This window comes from Sceloporus occidentalis, unplaced genomic scaffold (genome assembly GCF_023333645.1).
Source record: "Sceloporus occidentalis isolate IW3139 unplaced genomic scaffold, rSceOcc1.0.p SCAF_14, whole genome shotgun sequence".
NCBI classification, from domain to species: Eukaryota; Metazoa; Chordata; class Lepidosauria; order Squamata; family Phrynosomatidae; genus Sceloporus; species Sceloporus occidentalis.
The window spans coordinates 9,270,206-9,293,877 of record NW_028316994.1 but is presented as its reverse complement, the minus strand read 5'-3'; the positions used below and the strand labels follow the sequence as shown (position 1 = coordinate 9,293,877).

Genomic DNA, 23,672 nt, shown 5'->3' with positions numbered 1-23,672 from the left:
CCTTTAACAGTGGTTGTTGATAATGAATATTAAAAAACATATACCAGCAATCTTTAAAGCAACACCAACAACTGATGAGCAGATATTTGTGTTCTGAAGTACTGTATAATGACTAAGTGCCTGAAATCCTGGAATTTGGCAACATTTTCTTGGGATATGTTAAAGGGTAGATTTGAGTGTGAGATGTATAGAAACATTCAAGAGTATTGCATTATTAAAACAAGTGGAGGGCATTATATTTAAAACTTTTTGATACTACACCTCATCCTTTCATGAGTTCAGAGACATGTAATATATAATAATAATAATAATAATAATAATAATAATAATTGTGCTTTATTTATATAGCGCCCATCCTTTCTCCAAAACTGGGACTCAGAGCAGCTTACAAGATTAAAACAGTACATTTAAAAACAGAGAAAAGGGTTACATTAAAACAGAATTAAAATATTACAATATAGTAATAAAATAGCAATAAAATAATAAAATAATGTAAACAATAAATAAAATAATATATAATAAAATAATATAGTGATAACACATTGAATGAAAGAGATAAAAACTTAATCACCCAAAATTAATTGATTAGGAGATTCTTGTGAACATCTTTATGATCTATCTATCTGTTTCCTATCTATTGCCCATTAATATTACTTTTATTTTTTATTTATTTATTTAGGTATTTATATCCCGCCCTTCAGCCCTAATGGCTCTCAGGGCGGCTTACAATATTATTTTTAATCAGACAGTTCCCTGCCCTCAGGCTTACAATCTAAAAGACATGAAACAAAAGGAGAAAGGAATGATGGAGGGAAAGGGGATGAGGTCCAGTGGTTCTTCTCTCCCTCTGAGGCCTGGACCAAGGCAGATGGATTGGAGGGAGGGCTCTTCCTTCTTCCAGGCTTTTGTTCTTAGCATATTAGTATATCATTTTAATATATTAGCATTCTATAGTGTGGTGTTTTATCATTCATTTTTCGTTGTATGTGTTCTGAGATACTGTCCTTTGGTGGAAAGGGTATTATAAATAAATGTTAAAAATAAATTAAAATTAAAAATATTTAAGGCATTGTACAGATTAATGATACAATGTAAGTAATTCAAATAATTAAGATGCTTTCTATTCCACTCCACGAAATGAACTGAATTTTAAGCCACGATCAGAATGAAATGGACTTATTGTTTTACCATGCAAAAAAATGATGGCTATTTCAAAGGGCGCTTCATTACACTATTATTTAAAATGGGTAAACAGTAAGTTCTGCTGCAAGTAACAAAACTTCACCTGATCTAGGGATAAAGGAGAGTTTGGAATTATTGTAAACTTTTATTATGACTTTGTATTTTACTATGTTGTAATCCCGCTTCGATCCGCAGGGAGAGGCGGGAAATATAAACAAATCATTTTAAAATTATTATTAAAGAGAGGATCAGAGATTACTTTTGCTTTATAATCCATGGACCAGGAATGTATAGTGACGCACTCAGTGGCATGCACTCACAGCTTCTATCCTCCTGATGTTTAGGGTCAGTCTTTTACTTGCACAATGTGCCACTTCTTACTCTATTTGTCATGCCAGTGATATTAAGTTAATTAACAGGTATCCCATGCAAAAGCAAACTAGCAGGCAATATATTTGGGAAGAAATAGGACTTCCCAGCAAGGGGAAGGAATTGCACATGTGCTGAGTTTCTTCCCAAGATAAATAACACCATCGTCATCATCCTGTAGCTGCAGTGCTCTGGGATCAGGACGTCTCTGCAAAGGAGGATCATCTGGCTCACAAGGGGAAGTGACTGAGTTAAAACCGTAGAGCTTTTACAGTTGCTGCTGCCTAGAAAGGACTCAGAAGGAAGTTCAGTTGCAGAAGGGGCTTAATCATGAAGGGACCTTCCTGTTGCAAGCGGATCTCAAGAGCTAGGCACCTTGCAGCATCCCCATGGCCACTCTTGAATGAAAACAAAGCCAACAGGGAAGACATCAGGGGAGACCCCATCAAGTGACAAGGTGGGTCAAGGCTGGGGCAGGAGCATCTCACTGGGCAGCATAAGTAGAAGATAAAGGGAGGTGGGCTGTGCAAAGGATGGGAGGCACACCAGCAAAGGAGGCAGGCAATTGTGATTGATGACAGGAATGCACAAACTGGAGACAAGGAAGAACCCAGCCCTCTCAGCCTAGCGTAGGGATACAACCATAGTTGGATTGTGCAAAATAGCTTCAGCACTGTGCAAAACATTTTTGCATTGTGCAAAATAGCTTCATGTGTGAGAGACCGAGTGTGTTGAGTGGTCTGGGTTTTAGAAACAATCTCTTATATAGAACTCTTTGCTGGAGCACAAAGGTGACAGTTTTATCTGGCTCCTTCTATGGATGGTATATCGCACAGTAGGATCCTTGTCTTCAGTGGAAGGAGCTGTGGGATAAGACTGTTCTATAATTTGTATTCCCTATTACCATTGTATTGCCTGTGAACATGTACGGATGTGAGAGCTGGACAGTCAAGAAAGAAGACAGGAGGAAAATCAACTCATTTGAGATGTGGTTCTGGAGAAGAGTGCTGAGGATCCCATGGACAGCCAAAAGGACAAACAAATGGGTCCTAGAGCAGATCAAGCCAGAAATATCTATAGGAGCCAAGATGACAAGAGGTAGACTGTCATACTTTGGACATGTCATGAGAAGGCATAAATCATTGGAAAAGACAATAATGGCCCTGTTTACACGGGCCATTAAGCACGTACTCAGTACATGCTAGGGTTGCCTGGGAGCGTCCTTTTTAGACGCTCCCTAACCCTAGTACGAATTGAGTACATAAAAATGGCGGCGCCCTGTCTACATGGGCACCGCCATTTTGACGTAACAGCCGCATCACGTCCAAACAGTGCAGCGTGGCTGTTACGTCTTGGCGCCGCTGAAGGGCGCTTGTGGCGCCCTTTCAGCGGTGCCAGAAGGAGCTCCGTTTTGGAGCTCCTTCCGCCGCGCGTATCACTGGTGCAGCCTTTAAACAGCTGCACCAGTGATACAGAGAGAAAGGGGCCAAGTGGCCCCTTTCTTTCTCTCCCCGCTGCTGTTGGGGTGTCCTGGAGCATGAAGCCCCAAGGACACCCCTTTCCAGGCCATAGGGAAGCAGCCTTTTGCTGCTTCCCCGAGGCCAGGAAAAGCGGTAGATCGGGGCCTCTGGGCTGCCACTGTGGTAGCTCAGGCCCCGATCTGTCAGGGAAAGGGGCGGGTGCAGGCCACCCCAAAGGGGCGGTCTGTATCCCGCCCAAGTTAGGAAAGGTAGAGGGAAGTAGAAAGAGAGGAAGGCCATATGCTAGATGGATGGACTTTATTAAAGAGACCACAAATATGAGTTTGTAGGAGCTGGGCAGAGCAGAAAAGGACAGGGGGGCCTGGAGATGTCTCATCCGTAGGGTCTCCATGAGTCGAGTTTGACGCAAAGGCAGTTAACAACAACAATAAGTTATTAGTGAGCATGAGACCATTATGGATCTCTGTAGAATATATGTGAGGAAGGTATCCTTTCCATTGTATTCTGTACAATCTTATACAACATATAATATAAAATTATATAAAATCTTATACAATGCGTAGAATAAAATTCTATACAATGTTGTATTCTCCACTACATTAAGATACTGTTACTCTTTGAGTTTCAACAGCTCATCAGAGCCTAGACATCTATATACAGTGAACTCTTGTTATACACTGTGGTTTGGTTCCAAGATCTGCCGTGTATAACAAAATTCGTGTATGTTCAAGTCCAGTTAAATATAGCAAAATGGTGCCCCTTATAAATGTGGAAAATCAAGCTTTGATACTTGAAATTTATACTTTTTTTGAACATTTTCAATCTGTGGATGCTTGAATCCATGTATAAAACATCCGCTTATAAGAAGGGCCGCCTGTACTCTAATTCTATGCAAATCTGTTTTTTTTCCACCCCCCCCCCCCCACAGTCACATTTACCAGATCCTAATGCGGCTGTGATCTCTCGCATGGAAAGTGCAAATGAAGCATATGTCCTGGACCTTCAGGATTCAAGTGAAGGGGAGACGCTAAGAGGTGAGGAATGTAATGCAATGGCTAACTGTGAACCAGGGGATCTTTTGTTTCAAATCTTGCCTTAGCCATAAACTTTCTAAATAATCTTGGGCCAGCCACCATCTCATTATGGCTTTCTTTAAACATCCGAAAGGAACATAATATAGAACAAATTCCCAGGACTATGAGAAAGGACATTTTAGTTTTAAGAGTTTTATTAATGCATAAGAGAACTGATTGCCACTTGCTTTCTGTATGTTAGTTTTACTCACAATTGTATCATTATTCTTTAAAGTATAGAATTGTGGGTAGATGAATTTTTTTCTATCCAAAGCAGCTTGCATTACTTTTTCTAGCAAGCTATTGTGGCATAAAGATGGAAAAGAGAATCTGATTCAAAAAACAAGCTTCACTGTTGTTGTTGTTGTTGATTTTAACATATTTAGTATGCTTTTCCAATGGTCAAGAGCATGCAACATAAAATTCTGAGTATAATTGGAAACACTGAGGTAAAAATCTGTAGTATACTTGTTCTGACAGATGGCATTGAGATGATAAATGAAAATGATGAAGAGGAAGAAGAACCACAGAAAATACAGAAAGAAAACAAGGAGATTCACAGAGGTGCAGAAAAGCAACATGAAGTCTCTCCAGAGAAGGGAGTCATGGCAGAAAAGAGGTTGGTAGAAAGTACTAATTGTGAAGCCAGTAATGGTGAATTTGTAAGTTCGGGGGAACAGGAATCTGTGGACAATCTTTCTGATAATGACAAGGTGCCCAAAGCCACCATTTGTCCTGACTGTGGGAAAAGTTTTAGTAACAGCTCTCACCTTGTCCGGCACCGTCGTGTCCATACTGGTGAGAAACCCTACAAATGCCCCCACTGTGACAAAAGCTATCGCCAAGACTCCCACCTTGTTCAGCATATGCGCTCTCACACAGGTGAGAAGCCATACCGCTGTACCCATTGTGGCAAGGGCTTCTCACAGAGCTCCAACCTTATCATCCACCAACGGACTCACACGGGTGAACGCCCTTTCACCTGTCCAGAGTGTGGCCGGAGCTTCAGCCATAGCTCTGACCTGATTCAGCATAAGCGGATCCACACAGGAGAGAAGCCCTATGTCTGCTCCATCTGTGGAAAATGCTTTTCACAAAGCTCCAAGGTCACCCAGCACAAGCGCTTCCATTCAGGGGAGCGACCCTTCTCCTGTGGGGAATGCACCAAGACATTCCGTCTTCGCGCTGACCTGGTCCGCCACCTCCGCGCCCACACTGGTGAGCGGCCCTTTGGCTGCCCGGAGTGTGGGAAGCACTTTGCCGAGAGCTCCCATCTCATCCGACACCAGAGGATCCACATGAGCGAGCGGCCTTTCCGCTGTCCGGACTGTGGGAAAGGTTTCAACCAGAGCTCCAACCTTCAGCAGCACCAGCGGGTGCACCGAGGTCAGAAACCCTTCAAGTGCGATGAGTGCGGAAAAAGTTTTGGTGTCAGCTCAGCACTGTTGCAACACCAGCGCACACACACTGGTGAACGACCTTACTGCTGTAGCCAGTGTGGGAAGAGCTTCAGTGTCAGCTCCACCTATCATATACACCAGCGTATCCATGCTGGTCAAAAGCCCTACTCATGCGCCGATTGTGGGAAAGGGTTTGTGCGCAGTTCTGCTCTCCTTCAGCACCAAGCCACCCATACTGGTGAAAAGCCCTTCCGATGCCCTTATTGTGGCAGGGGTTTTGGGCAGAAATCGGCACTCTCTCAGCACCGACGAGCCCATGTGAGAAGAGGAGAGACAATGACTTTGGTGGAAGGGTGGGAAGGTGCCGGCATGGAAAGTATTGGGGATCAAGAGGTGGGAGGAGAGGTGGACAGCATGTGGCAAGGAAATGGTCTAGGGATTGTGGGGCAAGAGTGGCACACAAATGGGGATGAGGGCATCCAACAGGAGTGGGAGGATGATGGGGATGATGCAATGAGGGTAGAATGGCAGGATGATGGAGATGAGAGTGGAGAGCAGAAATTGCAGGATGGTAGCAGAGAGAGCATGAGGCAAGAATGGAAAAGTGGCATGGATGAAAGAGTGAAGATACAGTGGCAAGATGAAGAGGATGAGGGTGTGGAGCAGGGGTCACAGGATGATTGCACTGACAGCATGAGGCTGGAGTGTCAGATCGATGATGACGAAGAAAGGGTGGAGGAGGGTTTGCAGGATGGTGATGAAGGCATGAGGCTCAAGTGTCAAGATGATAATGATGGTGATGAAGAAGAAGAAGAAGAAGAAGAATGCACGGAGGAGGTCCTGCATGATGGTAGTGGTCAAAGCATGCAGGGAAAGTGTCTGGATGAGAGTGGGGAGCACAATTGGCAGGATGATAAAAAAGAAAACATAAGAGCAGAGTGGAGGAATGCCATAGAGGATAATTTCAGGCAGAGGAAAACAAGAGCAGAACAGGAGTGGCAGGACAGTGAAGGTGATAGTGACAGACAAAGTTGGCTGGGAGATGGAGAGGACAGCTTGGAGGGAGAAGGGGAGAGAGGGAGGAGTAGGAGACACGCTTGGCACAACAAAGATGAGGATCCTCTGGAGTTCAAGTGAATAGCTGGGCTATAGTGGAAAAGAGAATGGGAATGGCATGCCCAGGGAATTATTGACAGCCAAAAGCAGGAAGCCACCACTCAAGATGTAATGGACAGAAATAGCCAAACTGTATCTTGATGCAAAGTGGTCTTGTTCTTCTGCAGCGACTATGGCTGTATTTGTATTGGTGGGAGATTGCTGGGGATGATCCCCTTCCCCACCCCAGTACCTGCATGCCTGGGCTAGGAAGCACTGAGTGGCTGCTTCCTGGTCAAGTTGTATGATGACTGAGATTCCTGTATTGTCCCAAGTCTTGTGCCATTAGCTGTTCAAATTAATTCCAAATTGGATGGCTTTATCCAGTCTGTTTTTAATCTTACCATACATACGTATATGGCGTGCCATGCTGTGGAACTCAAACCACGTTCTGTTTTAAACCATCAGGCTCCTCCCCTGAGGTAGGTGCCTTGACATAAAGAAGTGGGAGCCTCTCCTTACTGTGGGAGCAATTCTTGCTGTATACCTGGAATTGGTTTGGTAGGAGGGGCACCACATCTTCATCAGAAAGCTTTGAAATCACTGGCAAAACAAAAGGTGCTTTGTGAGCTAACCCCATTAACATCATGTTTTATTTTCAGTTATTTAGAAGCCCAGACAAATCTGGGGACATATGTAAAACTCCAGTATTTAACTAGAAGAGCTTTTAAAACTTTTATTGCATGCTCCAGATCTTTTACCCTCTATCCTCAACTGTAGTTATTTTTGTAACATTCCCGTTTCCTGTTTTTTCCCCATGTCTCCCTTTTATGAACTAATAAATGCTCTTTTTGATTCCATTTAAATGCCGTAACTTAAATTTTGATATAACTTTATATTTCAGCTAAGCATTTTTAAAATAAATTTCAAGACAATATGTGATTCCATATAACTTGGTATTTGGGTAGATAACCATAGTGTAGTGGTTTGACTGTTGGACTACGACTCTAGAGACCAGGTTTTGAATGGCCACTTGGCCATGAAAACCCACTGGGTGAGCTTGGGCAAGTCATCCTTTCTCAGCCTCAGAGGAAGGTAAAGGCAACCCCCTCCCCTGAACAAACCTTGTCAAGAAAACTCTGTGATAGGTTCGCCTTAGGGTCTCCGTAAGTCAGAAATGACTTGAAGACACACAATAACATTTGGAAGTTATTTGCACATATTTTTTGCACACAATGTACACATACCTTCATAAATTAGGCAGCTATTCAAGTTTCCAATGCTTATGTCCAGAGAACTAAATGATTTGTGGGCCAGACTTGTGTTCTGGAAAATCTCTTTTAAAACTAAGGGAATTTCATTAGCGGTTCTCAGCTGGATGGAAAATTATTGAAAAAGTCAAAGCTTTCAAAGTGCATTCCCAAATCCTTGTGGTTATGTAAAGTCCTGGCCTTTGGTATGAGTTCAAAAATATCTATTTTACACCCATATCTTCTGATGTACTTGCTGTGAAGCTATTTACCAAAGTATTTGAATTCACTCTCTTTTACAATGTAGATAATTTGAAAAACATATACATTGTGCCAGGTGTGATTATGTTATTTAAAAAATTAGAGAACACCTTGTGGGTACTATAGCATAGTAAGAAATGGGATATAAAATAAAACAACGTTCAAGAAATATTCAAATTAATGCATGTTGAAAAATGAATATTGAAAAATAATAACGAATGACTCTTAATTTTTTAAAAATATAATGTATTATATTAATCAAGTCTGGTCAAATCAAAGTGCAACATTAATCTCTTGGAAAATAGAAAAAGAGAGTGCAGATACAAATGGCACTTAAAAGACCCACTTTCTGTCTTAAGATGAATCCTGTCTTGCTGAACTTTCCAGAAATATTTGTTTCTACAGTAAAAGGGAAGAAGAATGACGTGCACAATTCCTACTTCAAAATATCTATTTAAGGACTCGAAAGGCCTGAAGTGCTCTTACAGATACACTCAAAACAAACAATTACTGGTATAATGGATGTGTGTGTGTGAGAGAGAGAGATCTTACTGTTGGCAGTCGATAGTTTTTCAGGCCTGGAAATCACATTCCCACGGTGAAAATCAACCAAGACTGTGATTTTCCTGCAGTAAGTATGGCTCTACCCTTTATAATTTCTCTCTCATTCAGTCATTCATCTTTTTCCCATTAATATCTGCTTCTTCTTTTGTCCATACTCACACCCAGCATCCCACTCTACAAAAACAGTGGTCTTGGCTGCATCAGCACTGCTAAAAGAGTGATGATGGATGATCAGCTGATGGGTGATAACAGAAAAGTACCGTAGGTGAGTCTCCTGGGCTCTGAGGGACACAGAGAATGTTTGCAGGGCTGACATTTAGCCCACAAACTGCAAGTTTGTGCTTATCATTTATAATCTACAAAAGTACCAAATGAAATACATATCTATACCTATACAAATAATTTGGCCATTCATCATTGAGCAGCACATAAACATATTTGCACTTCTTGTTCCACCACATCATGTGCATTGCCGTATCATTTATTGGTGACCACTGCTTTTGCAAGACCACCAATGGAAACACCAAAAATAAATGCAGTGACAGTCTTATTTTACCACAGCATATGTGCAAATGGTAAAAGTGAAATCTCTCTCCTGCAAAAACATTTAGGCCAAATATCATGATTATAGTCCAAGAAGCTGATTTGGTCATTTCGCCTCAGCTTCTCCATTCAATGGGTCTGCCAAGGAATCAGCTTCTTTTTCTTTATCATCCTCCACATCACTTTCTGATTTGGCTTCTTTCTCTGTATCTTCACCTAAATTGCCTTTTGGTTGTAGCACATTCTCATTTTCTTCTTGGACGTCCATTTTTGCCTTATAATTACGTTTGAAGAATCCACACTGGAGACCAAAAAAAAAGAAAAAAAAGAAAAAAAAGAAAAAAAAGAAAAAAAAGGAAATAAAGAAGAAGGGAAACTATTAGCAGCAGAAGAAAGATGGTCAGTTTGAATATAGGACATTCAGCTTCAAATCCAAATTTAAAATGATTTAAATGTCTTTGGGCAACGTATTGCCTCCCACAATTTAACCCAGTCATCTTCATTTTTGGGACTTCCACACTACACAAAAAACTATTACTGTAAAACAGTTTGCATTCTGTGAATTGTGATAGTTAACAGGCACAATCCAATCCAAGTGGCACATTCTTCCATCCTACTGCTTCCAGTGAGAAAGCTACTCTCTGCTCTTCACCCCTATAGAACTTTGAAGATCTTAATTATGGGATTATGCAGATTATTTTAAAATATAATTACTCAAAATGAAATGGACCATTACTCTCCACCTCTGGGGATACAAGTGAGAGGCTTCAGATTGCCTCATTTTTCTCATCATAAGTAGGACATTCCATACAATTAATGGAAACATGGATATTGCAACAAATAAGCTTACTTTCTGCAACAAACAAAAAAGCCCTGTCCATTATATGAAAATATATCATGCCCATTTTTAAACAAAACTCCAGATGCAGAAATGTAGATCCTCTGCCATCAGGTGAGTATTCTTTCATTCCATTCATTCAATAAAAAGGATAGAATTATTTACATCAACATGAAAACATTTATGGATTTTTCTCTTGCTTTTCCTGTAATGTTTGAGAATAAAAGTCTAAATATGGCATGCCTAAGGTTACCTAATAAAGTGGTTTTCAAACAATGATGAAATGAATTTAGCAAATTTTAGACGAGACAATTTTTATTTAAGAATTTCTCCTAGTGCACATTCTAGTCTTTGAAATATTTTTTTCATGTTGGAGGCAACTTGCATTAACTACTACTAAAGCCAAATTCAGGGACAGATTACAGGTCAATCATGCAACATCTTCTTTGCTGGAATGAAATTTTGGATTCAATTTCTGGTATTTTCAAAGAAGTGTGGGAAGGATTCCTATCTGAAACCCTGAAAAGTGGCTTCCTGTCTGTATAGGTAGTATTGAATTAGACTGACTCAGTATAAGGCAGCTTCCTACAAACTGGTGTACATTTGAATATCAGCAATTGCAGATTTAAACTACTTTTTAAACACTTTTTATTCAATTGATCAGAAGATAATTGAGGTCTCAGCTCCACATAGTAACAAAAGTACCTCCAGACTTACCTTGTAAAGTCCTACAATGATGAGAATGAGCAAGACCAAGCCTCCTATCCCACTGCCTATTATAACAGGAAGATAATTCATCTTAAAAATCACCTCCACTTCTGTTTCCTGTAGGGATATATGAAGAAGGGAAGGAGAGGGAAAGAAAAAGAGAGAGAAGGAAAGCGGATCATAACCAAACACATTGAATGTCATCTGAGATGAACAGCCTGATTCTCAAGGACCCAGTTCAGCAAGTGGAGGATATTTGCATTATCATTCAAAGCTGGCATCCCAGCCTAATAGCATATTATTCTATGTTGAAGCCTTCTTTTATTTATCAGCCTTTCTTCAAATAAATATGATGTCCAGAATATACTAAATAGGTTTGTTTCTTCTAAAGTAGAAGTGCAAATATCAGATAGTAATAATAAAAAACAACCCAAGCAAAATGTCTTGATAGAGCAAATGGCAAAAGAAGGTTTGGCACTCTTTCAGAGAAGCCAGCCAGTAACTGCTGCATGTTGCTATTATATGGCTTAAAGTCAACCCTGATTTACAGTGATCCCATCATAGAGTTGTTTTGGAGAAGATTTATTCAGGATAGGTTTGCCATTGTCTTCATCTAATGCATAGAGATTACCCAGTGGGTTGCCATGATGAGTGGGGCTTTGAACCTTGGTCTCCCAGAGTTCTAGTCCATCACTCAAACCACAACATAACACTGGCTCTTGATTTCTGTATACCCAAAATTCAAAGTAGCAGTGTATTTTGTACCCAAATAAAAACAGAGTCAAGGAACAGATTCATTTTGAAAAACACAATCCATTGCTCTGAAACAGGATGGTAGCTAACTCTAGTTACTGTTAAACTGAATCGCGCATCAGTCCCAGCCAACATAGCCAAGTATAGAGAATGCTGGTAGATGCAATCCAACATCCAATTGCTACTCCATTCTAGAAGAAAGAATGCCATGCTGCTCAGAATATACAGCTCATAGATTAGATACTGTTTAAAACATTTCCAACAACCTTTCATTCTTAAAATTATATTGGCCAAACAAAGATAAAAAGATTTTCCCTTGTGTGACTGAAATATTTTTTTAAAAATTTGCATTGATTAATTTGGAATATAAATATAAATTCAGTGCTGAATTATGAAAACCCTTAGGCAAGGCTTCCTTTTTGTGCTCAATCATTCAGGCCAAGTCTAAATAGCATCTATTTTGAATCCGGGGGCAGGGGGGGGGGGAATCAAATGTAGGACCAAATACAGGTTTTTCCTACTGCTCTGTAACTTATTCTGGACCACTGCAATGGAGCTTGAAAACAATAGTTTAAGAATGGTTGCCATAAAATAAACAGTTTAATCAACAATAATAACATTTCCGTGGAAGGGATTAAATGAATGTAAGTTTCAAACAATAGAAGTATAATAAAGAAGGAACATAGATAATTCCAAAAACAAGCATTTCCTACCTGAAACTGGGCAAATTCTTGACTGTAGAAGTTCATATATCTACTGGTATTAAACATTAACCACAATGCTGTGCACAACTTGAACCGAGGGAAATGCTAACAAGATAGAGAATGGGGTAGTGAGATTCCAATCATACTGAGTAACATAATTCACATGCAAGAAATCCTAACTTTCATTTAAAGAACTTGTGCTAATGGGGTCTGTGTATTAAGGAGCTCTCTTCAAAGATCTTGAAACATGTAGTTACATCTTACAGATTAAAATCTTCACATCATGATCAACACATCTGGTGAAAATAGAGAACACCTGCCATGTCATTCCTATTGTTCATATTAAATATAATTGTAAGCTAAGGGTTAGATCTCATGTTGGTCCAACCTAGAGTAGACCCTTTAAAATTAATGCGACTTGTTAGCCATAACTAACTTAAAGCCCATTCATTTCAGTGAGTCTGCTGTAGGTTAGACATATACTGGATTTAGCCACAAACATCAAAAAGTGGAGACAGGCTGGAGCTCAGTAAGAGAGAATATATTTTACCTGTTAGTGATCTCAGATTCAGTTCCCATCATCTCAGGTAACAAGATCCCTGTCTGAAAACCTAAGAATAATTCCTGCCTCCAATAAGTTGAAATAATACTGATTAAGGGGGAAATACATACTAATTAAGGGAAAATACTGATTAGGGTGATTTGGGAAAACGTAATGCCCTCCTTCACTCATTAAATTGGATTAATCCCAGTTGAGTGAATGTAACTTCTGTGCCACAATAAATATGTTTTGCAACTCCACAGCGTTCGGTATCTTGTTAACATCAGAGATAACAATTCCAGCTTGTAACAGCCCCCAAAGTCATAAGGTGGGAGAGGGGCTAGATACTTTTTCAAAGCACTGTAAATACTGGGACCATAAAATAGGAAACGTTTCCCATTCTCTTAACCCGTGCCAGTTCTACACCTGGATGGGTACAAAAAGGATCTGTTACAAGTTATTTGTTCAAAACTATTCTGGAGTTTTTACCTTCATGTTGCCTTTGGTGTACATCACCCCAGTCATATTAATTATGGACGAATTTATCTGTCCAAGATCACACCTGTAGAGGCGATATTCACCAACTGCACATTGCTAGGAAGAAAACAAGAGGAGTTTATGAAAGGGCCCATTCATATTTAAGATATCTTGCTGGCACCTCCACAATGGACTATAACCACCCACTTCTTGGACTTTGTGAAGTCGAAGGCTTTCATGGCCAACATCCATAGTTTTTTGTGGGTTTTTCAGGCTATGTAGCTATGTTCTAGAAGAGTTTCTTCCTGACGTTTCACTAGCCACAGGTGCTGGCGAAACATCAGGAAGAAACTCTTCTAGAACATGGCCACATAGCCCAAAAACCCCACAAAAAACAATCCTTGGACTTTGTTTTAGTACCAAACAGGCTAGTAATCCTTAAACTTGCTCACTGTCTCTATCTCTCATACTCTTTCTCACTTTTTCACATACACAAATCCACTTGTCTTCCTTAAACTTTTGCCATTTCAGAGGTCTAGTTTATGGAGGAAATCCAAATTTGCTGTTATAATTAAAATTTATGAATAAGAATAAGAAACACTTGCCACTGTGCCCACAATCACCCAGAGATCTGCCAAAAAATCTCAGTCTATCTTCTTCTCACTTTTGCCTTCCTGTAGCTTTGACTAAGTATCTTTAATGAAATAGATAATATCCTTCCCCTATTTACTCCTCTTTCCATTTCTTTCTCCTCTCCCTCTTGTCTCCCTTGTGCTAAACTGCATATTGCAAGTCCCCTTGGTGTGGGAGCTGATACATGGAGGGAACAAGAGTAATTTTAATTTTATTAAATTTCCAAAAATATATAAGACTTTTAAAAAAAAATCATACTGAGATAATTTACCATCTCAATCCATTCAGAAGGTTTGCTTGTATTTTTTTCCAATTGAATGGGCTGACAAAACACAGAGGGATCCTAGGAAGAAGAAAGAAATCCATGTTACCATGGACTCAAGGCAACAAATGGCAAAACAATTACAGATTAAAATACATCAGGGAAAAAAAAACCATAAAAGTTCTTTTAAAAATGCATTTGAATAATTTATAGAATTAAAACCCATTTAATTATGGTTTTAAATTTAGTAAGCATTTTATTATGATATTCAGTATTTGCACTTGGGAAGAGAAACTGGAGAAGAAAAGCATTGATGGTTTTTTTTAAGGAGAAAGGAGATAAAACTGAAATACAGTTCGTTTTCATTGAATCCTTTCTTTCTCCCTCTGAAAATTATTTTAATTTGTTGTCTGCCTTATTTTATTGAATGTTAACATGTACTAATATGTATTATATTTCATTATTTTTGTAGAATGTATGCCATAGGTAGCTTCATTTTATTTATTTTAATTGAATGTATGTATAGCGCGGTGTAAATTTACAGCGCTATATAAATAAAGCTTAATAATAATAATAATAATAATAATAATAATAATTAAAAAAAAACAGTATTTGGTTACTGTGAAACAAAGGCAACTCTTCAGATGTCAGGGGTAGGGAAGCCGCCAGATTTTTTGGCAGCCAGATTTCCTAACTGCCACCTACTAAGCAGACAGATTGCTTAGCTGTCACTAACCAAACAGCCAGATTTCTTAGCTGGGCAATGAAATTTACCAGCATTTTAAAAACAAAACAAAATAGCAGAGACATTTCCTAACCAGGTTGTAGAACTATCCTGAAAAGATTTATAGCCTCTTTGTAAGTAAGTTTACTCAGAAGCAAGGAGCCCTGCACTTCAGGCACTCTTTTTTAAAACAAAAATAATTTCAGATACACACCAGAACAGTAAAATGGTACAGAGAAGCAAATGCTTGAAATGCTGGGAGAAGGCATGTGTTTAAATCAGGAGGGATTGTAAAAAGGAAGGTGATTGCTCAATCCACTATGTAGCACCCATTTTGGAACATCATGAGAGACACACCTTAAAAATGACAGATCCTCTGAAGTGTGGTCAATCAACAGAAATTCTACCTTCAATGAAAAAACACTAATTGACAGTATTATGAATCCTCATTTAAGCAGCAACATATATTTCTCTTCCTTGGAACTCTGCTGATGAGGAGTTATATTGCAATTTCAACCGATCCTTGCATCCCCTAATTTAGCACTAGAGGGTGCTGGGCTTCCACCTTTTACCCCCCATTGCTAGTACTCACGGTCTGGACACCTTCCACCTCCCATATCAGCCCTTCAGGATTTGTGGTTGGCACCTTCACAAACACTGATACTTCAGGAGACGGGAAAGCTCCCATGGGCCAGTTTTTTACCTGCGGTGGGAGCAAAGGGGAGAAAAAAAGATTCAGGAAGGAAAGCTTAACAAATTGAAACTCCAAGCGATAGAGAACTTGAAGCAGACAGCAGTAGCCCAGTAAAAAGTACTGATATATCCAAGCTAGACTTTTCATCATCCCCTCTAGCTCAGTACAATCTTCTCTGATCATCAGATACTGAGTCTACAACCAGACAAGATGTTATGCTTTGGTGTTTTGTCAGATTAATTAAAGAAAGCTGGTACAGTGGAGGTGAAGGTGGACTGGAAACAGTGGAGTTTATCAGACAAGGGAAATTGGAAGTATAATCCAATGGCAATCCAAACACAATCATGGGGTTTAACGTTATTGCGTGATAGACTACCACATGCAATTTCGGGCAATGGGAAGTCAGTTCGAACACAATTCGAATTCACATAAATTCGCTGAACTAGCGAATTCACATGAATGAGTTCTGGCCCCACTTTCTTTTCGTTCAAAATTAAGAGAAATTCCTCCCGTGTGATAAACTCCAAGGTGTGGGGCAGGAAAACTTTAAACTTATGCTGCCATTATCGTCCCAATCTGAACCAGTGATTTTCCTTCACTAAATTCTACTTAGGACTTCCAGTTTGGTAGCTGAATGTATAGGTCTGTGATTTTTGAAAACACACTGGAGGTAGCTGGTGAAACCAGCTTTCCCATTTCTCGCCCCTCTGTTCACACTTGCTCAGTAAGGGATTCTGCTGTTTACCTTGCCTGTTGTAGGCAGGCACACCTAACTACAGTAGGATCAGGTAGAACAGAATCCCATTCTTTTCTACTTCAAACCTCCTCAGGACTTTATCAACTAGCGAAATCCCGCTCAAAAATTGGATTTAAACTAGATTTAAATTAGAACAAACCCACAAATGTGGGAAGTTTATCAGACAACGTCACTGTTAAAGTGAAATTATGTGAAGTTAACTTCCTGAAAGTAAAAAGCTGCTGTTTTTCTCCCTTTTGCTTTCACTTTAACTTCAAAATATTTCACCTTTGTGGGAATGTGGTGTGATAAACTTCTCGCATTTGCGGTTTTTTAAAAAAATAAAATCTATTTTAAATCTCGTTTACTGCAAACATCTGCCACAATCTAACATCAAAAAATTGTGCTTCTGTCAGCTAGACAGAGGATGAAGAGAAAGAGTGGGGTTGGTCAAGCATAAAAAGGCATTATAAAAAGGAGCTTCTTTCTTAGAGGTTTTGTTAACTGAGATATGCCTGTAAAAGAAATAAATCCACTGCATTCCATTTTGTTGACCTGCATTTTAAAGATGGTCAGATTCAAAAGTAAGATTTAAAAGGAAAGATTTGCAGAACAGAAAGCTAGGGCAGAGATTAGTAATTTATTTAAGTTATTAGGCTTAAACCCTGTATTTATATCCTCATGATGGAATTCAAGACTGCATACACAGAGCTCTCATCCAGGCACTAATCGGATCAACATCAAAGTTGCTGTATAAGTTCCCTTCACGCCTAATACATTTGGATTCTAAATAACAGGAAAGAAAGCCTAGATTTCTTGATTTGTGTGGCTTATGGACTCGTGAAGCTCACTTACTACATAAGAATGTGTCACGGTCTTGTTTTCTTGACGTACAGAACTGAACTCAACGTACTGAGTAGATGCTTCTAACCTGCATTGGAGAGAAAGCAAACCTGAGGGTAAGAGATGCAACACACTCTTCATTCTGCGAGTCATGTTTGCTGAATTTAAATCATCACACTCTTGATGATTTTTCCAACCTTTCGGAAAAGGGCAGGATATAAATGATAATAATAATAATAATAATAATAATAATAATATGGAATGTAGTTGTCAATATGCTACCAATGTTTTTGGAACACACAGTAGGGAGAAGGGGTGTTTAACCTTTGCAGCTGATTCAAACTACAAGAAAAGAGATTCCACCTCAACATTAGGAAGAACCTCCTGATAATAAGAGCTGTTTGAGAATGGAATATGCTGCCTCAGAGTGTGGTGGAGTCTCCTTTTTTGGAGGCTTTTAAACAGGCTGGATGGCCATCTCTTGGGGGTGCTTTGAATGTGAGTTCCTGCATGGCAAGGGAATGGACTAGATGGCCCTTGGGGTTTCTTCCAATTCTAGGATTCCATTATTCTCTCCATACTGTTTCTTAATCAAAATTTCCTTCCACACCAAAAAGGGGAAAAATAATGTACTCTTTCCCTCACAGTGGAAAATAAGCCTGAGGGTAGCAGTAGAAATATTTTTTATTCAGAAGGCAGTATGGAACCCCAAAGGGCTAAATGTCTCTCCTCTGTCCATAGTCTGTGTGTGTGACTTCATGTCATCTGTTGATTCATGATGACCCATGAATTTCATAGGGTTTTCTTAGGCAAGGAATACTTTGGGCAAGGAATACAAGACCTGCAGAGAGGGTAAGAAAGGATGTGTGTGTGTGTGTGTGTATTGTGGTGTGCCTTTAAATCATTTCCAGCTTATGGCAACCTGCAAGTGAACCAATCACAGGGTTTTCTGGGGTTGAGAGTGTGTGACTTGATCTCCAGAGTTGTAGTGCAATGCCCAAATCATTACGGAGCTTATCACTCACCTTTTAAAACTGGTTCAAGCTTCCTGGGCTGGAGCTGGGACACGGGATGAAGGCAGGAATTATCACATACTAAATTGCTGCCAGCTGCCATCAACTCAGGTCCCAGCCATACTCTGCCAGCACTTTTGAGAAGTTGGAAAGCTTTCCAACTTCTAAAAAATGCTGGAGGAGGGTGGCTGGGACCTGGCTTGGACTCGGGCTGATGGCAGCTGGCAGTTCGGCGTGCTCAGAGAGCTGAGACATGCGATGATCCCCACCTTCATCCCACGTCTCAGCTCCAGCCCAGGAGGCTTAACCTGGTTTTAATATACACACACACACACACACACACACACACACACACACACACACACACATATATGAGAGAAGAGAAAGCAAGAACAAACAAACTAGGATTTTAGGATGCTGAAATTCTGATTCTCAGGACCAAACTGTAGGCTTATACTTCATGGAATCAGAGAATACAGATGGAACCAATTCAGACACTTGAACTATGCCCTCATCCATGGTGAGCAGAAGACAAGAGAAAGGGCTCCAGAGACATACCTCTCAACTATCATGTTGATGGGGTATTTGATAGGGATTCGAAGTCTGGCTGTGTTGTCATGAAGAGTCTCATTCAGCTCATTATTGCTATAAGACAGAGACAGTCATTTCTCAAAAATAGCTGAAAATAGTTAATTTTAATTACTTTTAATGTATTTTTTAAAAATGAACTGCTATAAGTCACAGGCTGCTTGCGACTGGAACTGGAACTGACGCCACGTGTGCCAGTCTTGCAACTCCCCTAGTAACAGGTTTTACACTTGAGTAGTCCTGGGACTGCCACTTGATTGGGAGTTACCCCTGTCTATGAAAAAGGACACCCTAACCACACTTGGCATACACAGCAGCTATGGGCTGGAGGCAACGTCATGTGATAAGTACTGCCAAAGGCACTATTATATTACTATAATTGAGGTTTAAAAGCCATGTATGACTTTATTTATGATGCTTCACTGGATGAAGTGCCTCTGTATCTTTCTAATAATCTGCAGGAGCTGAATGGATGGCCTGGGCTCTGCTTCTGTCAGTGCCATGCCAGGACCACTGGACTTCTCTTGCTCCAACTGGAGCCCTGTTATATTAGCTCTTCCTCCCCTTCCTCATCTGTGGAGGCCTCTCAAGGAAGGAGTTACATTTCAAAAGGAACTGATCCCTCATTATAATCACAGTGTAATATAATTACCGGTATATCTTCTTTACTGGAAAAATAAACTAATCTCAGAAAATTGGTTACTTCAAAACTTTTGTTCCTAATTATAGGCTTTTCCACAATGTTTCCCACTGCACTGGACACAAGGGTCTTATTGCAAAAATAAACAAGAGTTTATGTCAGCAGAGAGAATATCTTACCTGCTGACATTTACCTCCATTTCCAAGTCATCTCCCCAGGAACGTTTGTCTAGGATGCCAAACCTGAGTTGAATCAAAGCCTGAATTGGAAGGAGAGAGCAAAAATGAGACTATACACCTAGTGTCTACTATCTGTATACCTGCCAGTGTGTCTTGCTTATTGTGTATTACTGATCAACCTCATAACATCAAACAATTGAGGATTATCATTTTGAAATACAGGAGTGAAAGAAGAAACAAAAGCCATGTTTTGTTTTTTCCATTGTATGCTCATGAGTGCCTTTAACGCACATTTTACAGAAAAGCCACATCAATTCCAGTATACAAAAAGTATAAACTTACGAATAATGGGACCCTGAAACACTATTTCTTTCTTGTTATACCCATTCTAGGGAAGCCAGTTCCATGCATCAGACCTTAGCTCTCCATCAGGTTTGATCCTAATAGTGTCCTGGACTGTTCACTAACCAAGTGCACAGTCCAGCCAATGCTTCCTGCCCCCAACAATTCCCCCTGTCCCTTGGTCAAATTCATATACTCTTTTTCCCTAGCAACCCTCTTCACACCAGCCTAGGGCATATGCAGCAAGTCTGGGAGATGGCATAACTCAAATTAAGTCTTGCATAGGATATGTTGAATTTAAAGCTCTTTTCAACCCCTACTGCCACTTGGGTGTTTTCATCCCATACTCACCTTTGTGGTATCCCTAAAGACTGGGTGGCTGATGTTGCAAGAGAGGCTCTTGTGGTCTTGACCAATCTTCATGCCATCACAGTTTACAATGATCTGGTGATTAGACTACGTGAGAAGATGAGAATGGAGTCAATCAAATCAGTTAACCCAGCCACAACGTTCCTTTTGCAAAATCATTACCAGAAGAGTCAACTCTTCAGGGACTGTGAGTTCTGAATCTCACTTAAAGAGAATCTCAGTTCTCTGAATATTATCTTTTCCCCTTACACCAGTAGTGTGCATACACTGCCCTTTAGATGTTAATGAACTGTAACTCTCATAATCCTTGGGCTGGCTATGGCTGATATGAGTTGTACGCAAAAAAAACATCTGGAGGGTTGCAGTTGCATTTATGCTTTATAGCATAATGAAATGCTAATAAGAGACAGTGGTACCTTGGTATGCCTTTTCACATGTGATTTGGCAAGCAAAAAGGAAGGTCTGTCTTTCTATCATGGGAATACACACCTTGATCACAGAGGCTCTGCGGAAGGAGAGTCCTGGCATATGAAGCACATGGAGGGTTGGATAGTATGCATTCTCCCGGTGGTTCACCAACTCCAAGTTCATGTCCAGGTAATGTTGAGAGGATACCACTAGCTCCCGAGATCTGTTCAAGAAGGGGTTAGGAGGAAAACTTGGATAGCAATACTTGCTTCCTCAATAGAGGGTTTAACTTGTCTGGCTACATTAGAAAGCTGGTATAGCATTCAAATATAATCTTACTCAAGAATTCAATAAAATGCCTTAGGGGTTGTATTATTTACATAGGGTATAGTTACCTAAGTGTGGTGCAGTGATTTGCATGTTGGGCTATGACTGGAGAGCAGGGTTTGAATCCCACTGGGTGACCTTGGGCAAGTCATAGTTTCTCAACCTCAGAGGATGGCAATGGCAACCTCCCCTGAAGAAACTTGCCAAGAAAACCCTGTGATATGTTTGCTTTAGGGTGCTGTATGTTGGAAGTGACTTACAGCACACAACAACAAGAACAAAATAGTTATGTAAAATTATTTAATGGTTGGTCCCCCTCCCAATCCTGGAACACTGGGCTTTGTAGTAATATAACAGAAAAAAGAACAGGGATCTCAAAAAGGTAATTCTCAACAGCTTCTCTAAACTACAGATCCCAAGATACTTCAGGAGAAGACATAACTATTGATCTAGCATACAGCCAATACAGACTTTAAGTCTGCAGCTATAAATTTTGTAAAATAATTACCATAGGACAGTCATAGAATGATTTAGTATTTTAGTTCTTACTGTCATTTCAGCTCTGTAGCACAAATATGCTAATCTTTTCCTCTCTTAGACTTGGCCCTATTCCACACTATGGAGTTTATCACATGGGGGAGAACTGGAAGTATAAACAGTGATTAACCCATGATAATCCCGCAATTGCACTAAAGGTTTTCACATGACGTCATGTTCAAAGTGCTATTAACCTGTGAAAAACCTGTGATAATCCTGCAATTGCACTAAAAGTTTTCACACGACTTTGAGATGAAATGTGGCTAAAGTGCCATTATCCTGTGAATAATCAGCAAGAAACAGCAGCAAATCATTCACAGGATTTTCCTGTGAATGACTTTTTGCTGTTTATTGTATGGTTATTCCCTGGTTATTCACGGGATATTGGCTCTTTTATTAATCTCATTTTAATTGCATTTTAATGTCAATTGCATGATTTTCATAGGTTAATCACTGTTTAAACTCCACATTTCCCCCGGTGTGATAAACTGTTTAAAAAAGTTAAAAATCCACAAGGTACAAAAGTTAAAATGAGGTTTAACAATAAAAATTAAAGATTAAAACAGATAACATTAAACTTGTGCACACACACACACACACACACACCCCAAAATGATTAGCAAGATCCAACATATTATTTTGGTAGGACAGGCCTTGTATATTTAATAAACAAATGCCTGTCTAAACAGAAAAGTCTTCACTTGTCTGTGAAAAAAAGTAAAGAGGGAGCCAATCTAACCTATTTATTTATGTATTTAAAAGCAGTAACTGCTAGCATCAAAGATGTTCTACGCACCCTGAGTCATGGAAGGAGATTTGCATGTCAGCCACACACACGCCATCTGTTCCACAGTTCTTCGTAAAAGGAATCTAACATTGTCCATAAGAATAATGTAGTTAATATCCAACATATTGAATCTCCCTGTTCAGCTGTGATAGAGTCAGCCCATTTCTAGACTGCTTCCCAGCTTGCTCTGGCTCCTGTTTGTTTTCCTACCAGAAAGTTAAGTTCTATTAGTCCCTGAGATTCAATCTAGCTTCTGAGGTTCAAAAATATATTCTATGATGAAAATTATTTCCATATATGTTCTTGCACAGCAAAATCTGTAGCTATTTTTCAACATCCCAAATGCAGAGCTTTGGAAAGTTATTTCTTTTGGATGACAACTCCCAGAATATAGCAATAGCAATTACATTTCTATCTCCAAACAGCTTGGCCAGTAACAATGCTATTGGAAATTCTTGGAGCTCACTCCAAAAAGAAATGTTCTCAAACCTAGCTAAAATTTCTGCCTCCACTATATGCCATAGGTGTCAGTCTTTGCTCTGCACCTTTTTCTACGTGTCCAGTTCTTCTCTATCAGAAACCACTAAACTCCATGCTCTAGTCAAAGCATGTAGTCTACCTTCTTTGCTAAAACTACTTTCTCTCCAGGAGCACCTCTCACCTCTACTATTGTCATGTTGCTTAGGGGGTTCAGAACAGGCTTTGGATGCCTTTCATTGTGATCCTTGTCACTGCTGAGGGAGAAGTTCATAAAGAGCTTGATTGGTGAGATGTAATCCTCAATGCAGTTCTAAAAGGAGACACACACCACTTAGATATATAACTCAGCATTTTCCTAACTCTGTCCCAAAGCAGCCACACCTTTAGCAATGGCCAAGAGGTGTCTGTATAAGCTGCCACATCCCACTCAAAGAAAGTTGCATTGAATAAAAATAAATCTCTATTTACCGTTATGTTTATTTTTTCCTGTATACACACTTGCCCTTGAGTGATTCTTTGGTTCCCATTTATGGCCTTCTTTCCATTCTTAAATACTCCTCGGTTCTTCATTCTGTTTGCGTCAATCTCCAAGTGATAGGAGAGGTTGGCAGACAGAGATTCTGGAGAGAGGGAATAAGAAGGTATAAGTCACGGATGGAAAACTCAAAGTGTCTAGACTTCCAGGTAATACATCTGGTCTTGCATGCTGTGGTTTAGCCCTGGGACCTAGCCACATTTGGAGAACAACCCCAAGACTTTTCTGAAATTGGAATTCAGTCCCGGAGCTGAAAGAAATCCCCTACTCCTGAGTTAAAGGTTGATGCACTGTCTACAGCAGTTGTCATCGTGTAGACCATAGCTGCACATCCAT

General features: G+C 39.9%; 2 protein-coding genes across 2 annotated transcripts in view; one reads left to right on the top strand and one right to left on the bottom strand.

Annotated features, from left to right (window-relative positions):
* The first annotated feature begins 1,878 nt into the window (after positions 1-1,878).
* On the top strand, positions 1,879-7,927 carry ZNF629 (zinc finger protein 629). The gene is made up of 3 exons (XM_089480252.1): positions 1,879-2,008; positions 3,961-4,066; positions 4,586-7,927. The coding sequence occupies exons 1-3, from the start codon at positions 1,955-1,957 to the stop codon at positions 6,640-6,642; spliced, it is 2,217 nt and encodes a 738-aa protein (XP_089336378.1). The 5' UTR covers positions 1,879-1,954; the 3' UTR covers positions 6,643-7,927.
* A 436-nt stretch (positions 7,928-8,363) lies between these two features.
* Positions 8,364-23,672, bottom strand: part of ITGAL (integrin subunit alpha L) — a 52,082-nt gene continuing 36,773 nt past the window's right edge. The window contains exons 17-30 of the mRNA XM_089480517.1: positions 23,270-23,421; positions 22,983-23,111; positions 22,331-22,404; positions 20,752-20,893; positions 20,245-20,349; positions 19,552-19,631; positions 18,703-18,789; positions 17,144-17,219; positions 15,451-15,561; positions 14,144-14,215; positions 13,252-13,356; positions 12,231-12,326; positions 10,774-10,881; positions 8,364-9,519 (exon numbers count right to left, since the gene is read on the bottom strand). Coding sequence (XP_089336643.1) covers positions 9,325-9,519; positions 10,774-10,881; positions 12,231-12,326; positions 13,252-13,356; positions 14,144-14,215; positions 15,451-15,561; positions 17,144-17,219; positions 18,703-18,789; positions 19,552-19,631; positions 20,245-20,349; positions 20,752-20,893; positions 22,331-22,404; positions 22,983-23,111; positions 23,270-23,421 — 1,532 coding nt within the window. The 3' untranslated portion in view covers positions 8,364-9,324. The remainder of the gene's footprint in view (positions 9,520-10,773; positions 10,882-12,230; positions 12,327-13,251; positions 13,357-14,143; positions 14,216-15,450; positions 15,562-17,143; positions 17,220-18,702; positions 18,790-19,551; positions 19,632-20,244; positions 20,350-20,751; positions 20,894-22,330; positions 22,405-22,982; positions 23,112-23,269; positions 23,422-23,672) is intronic.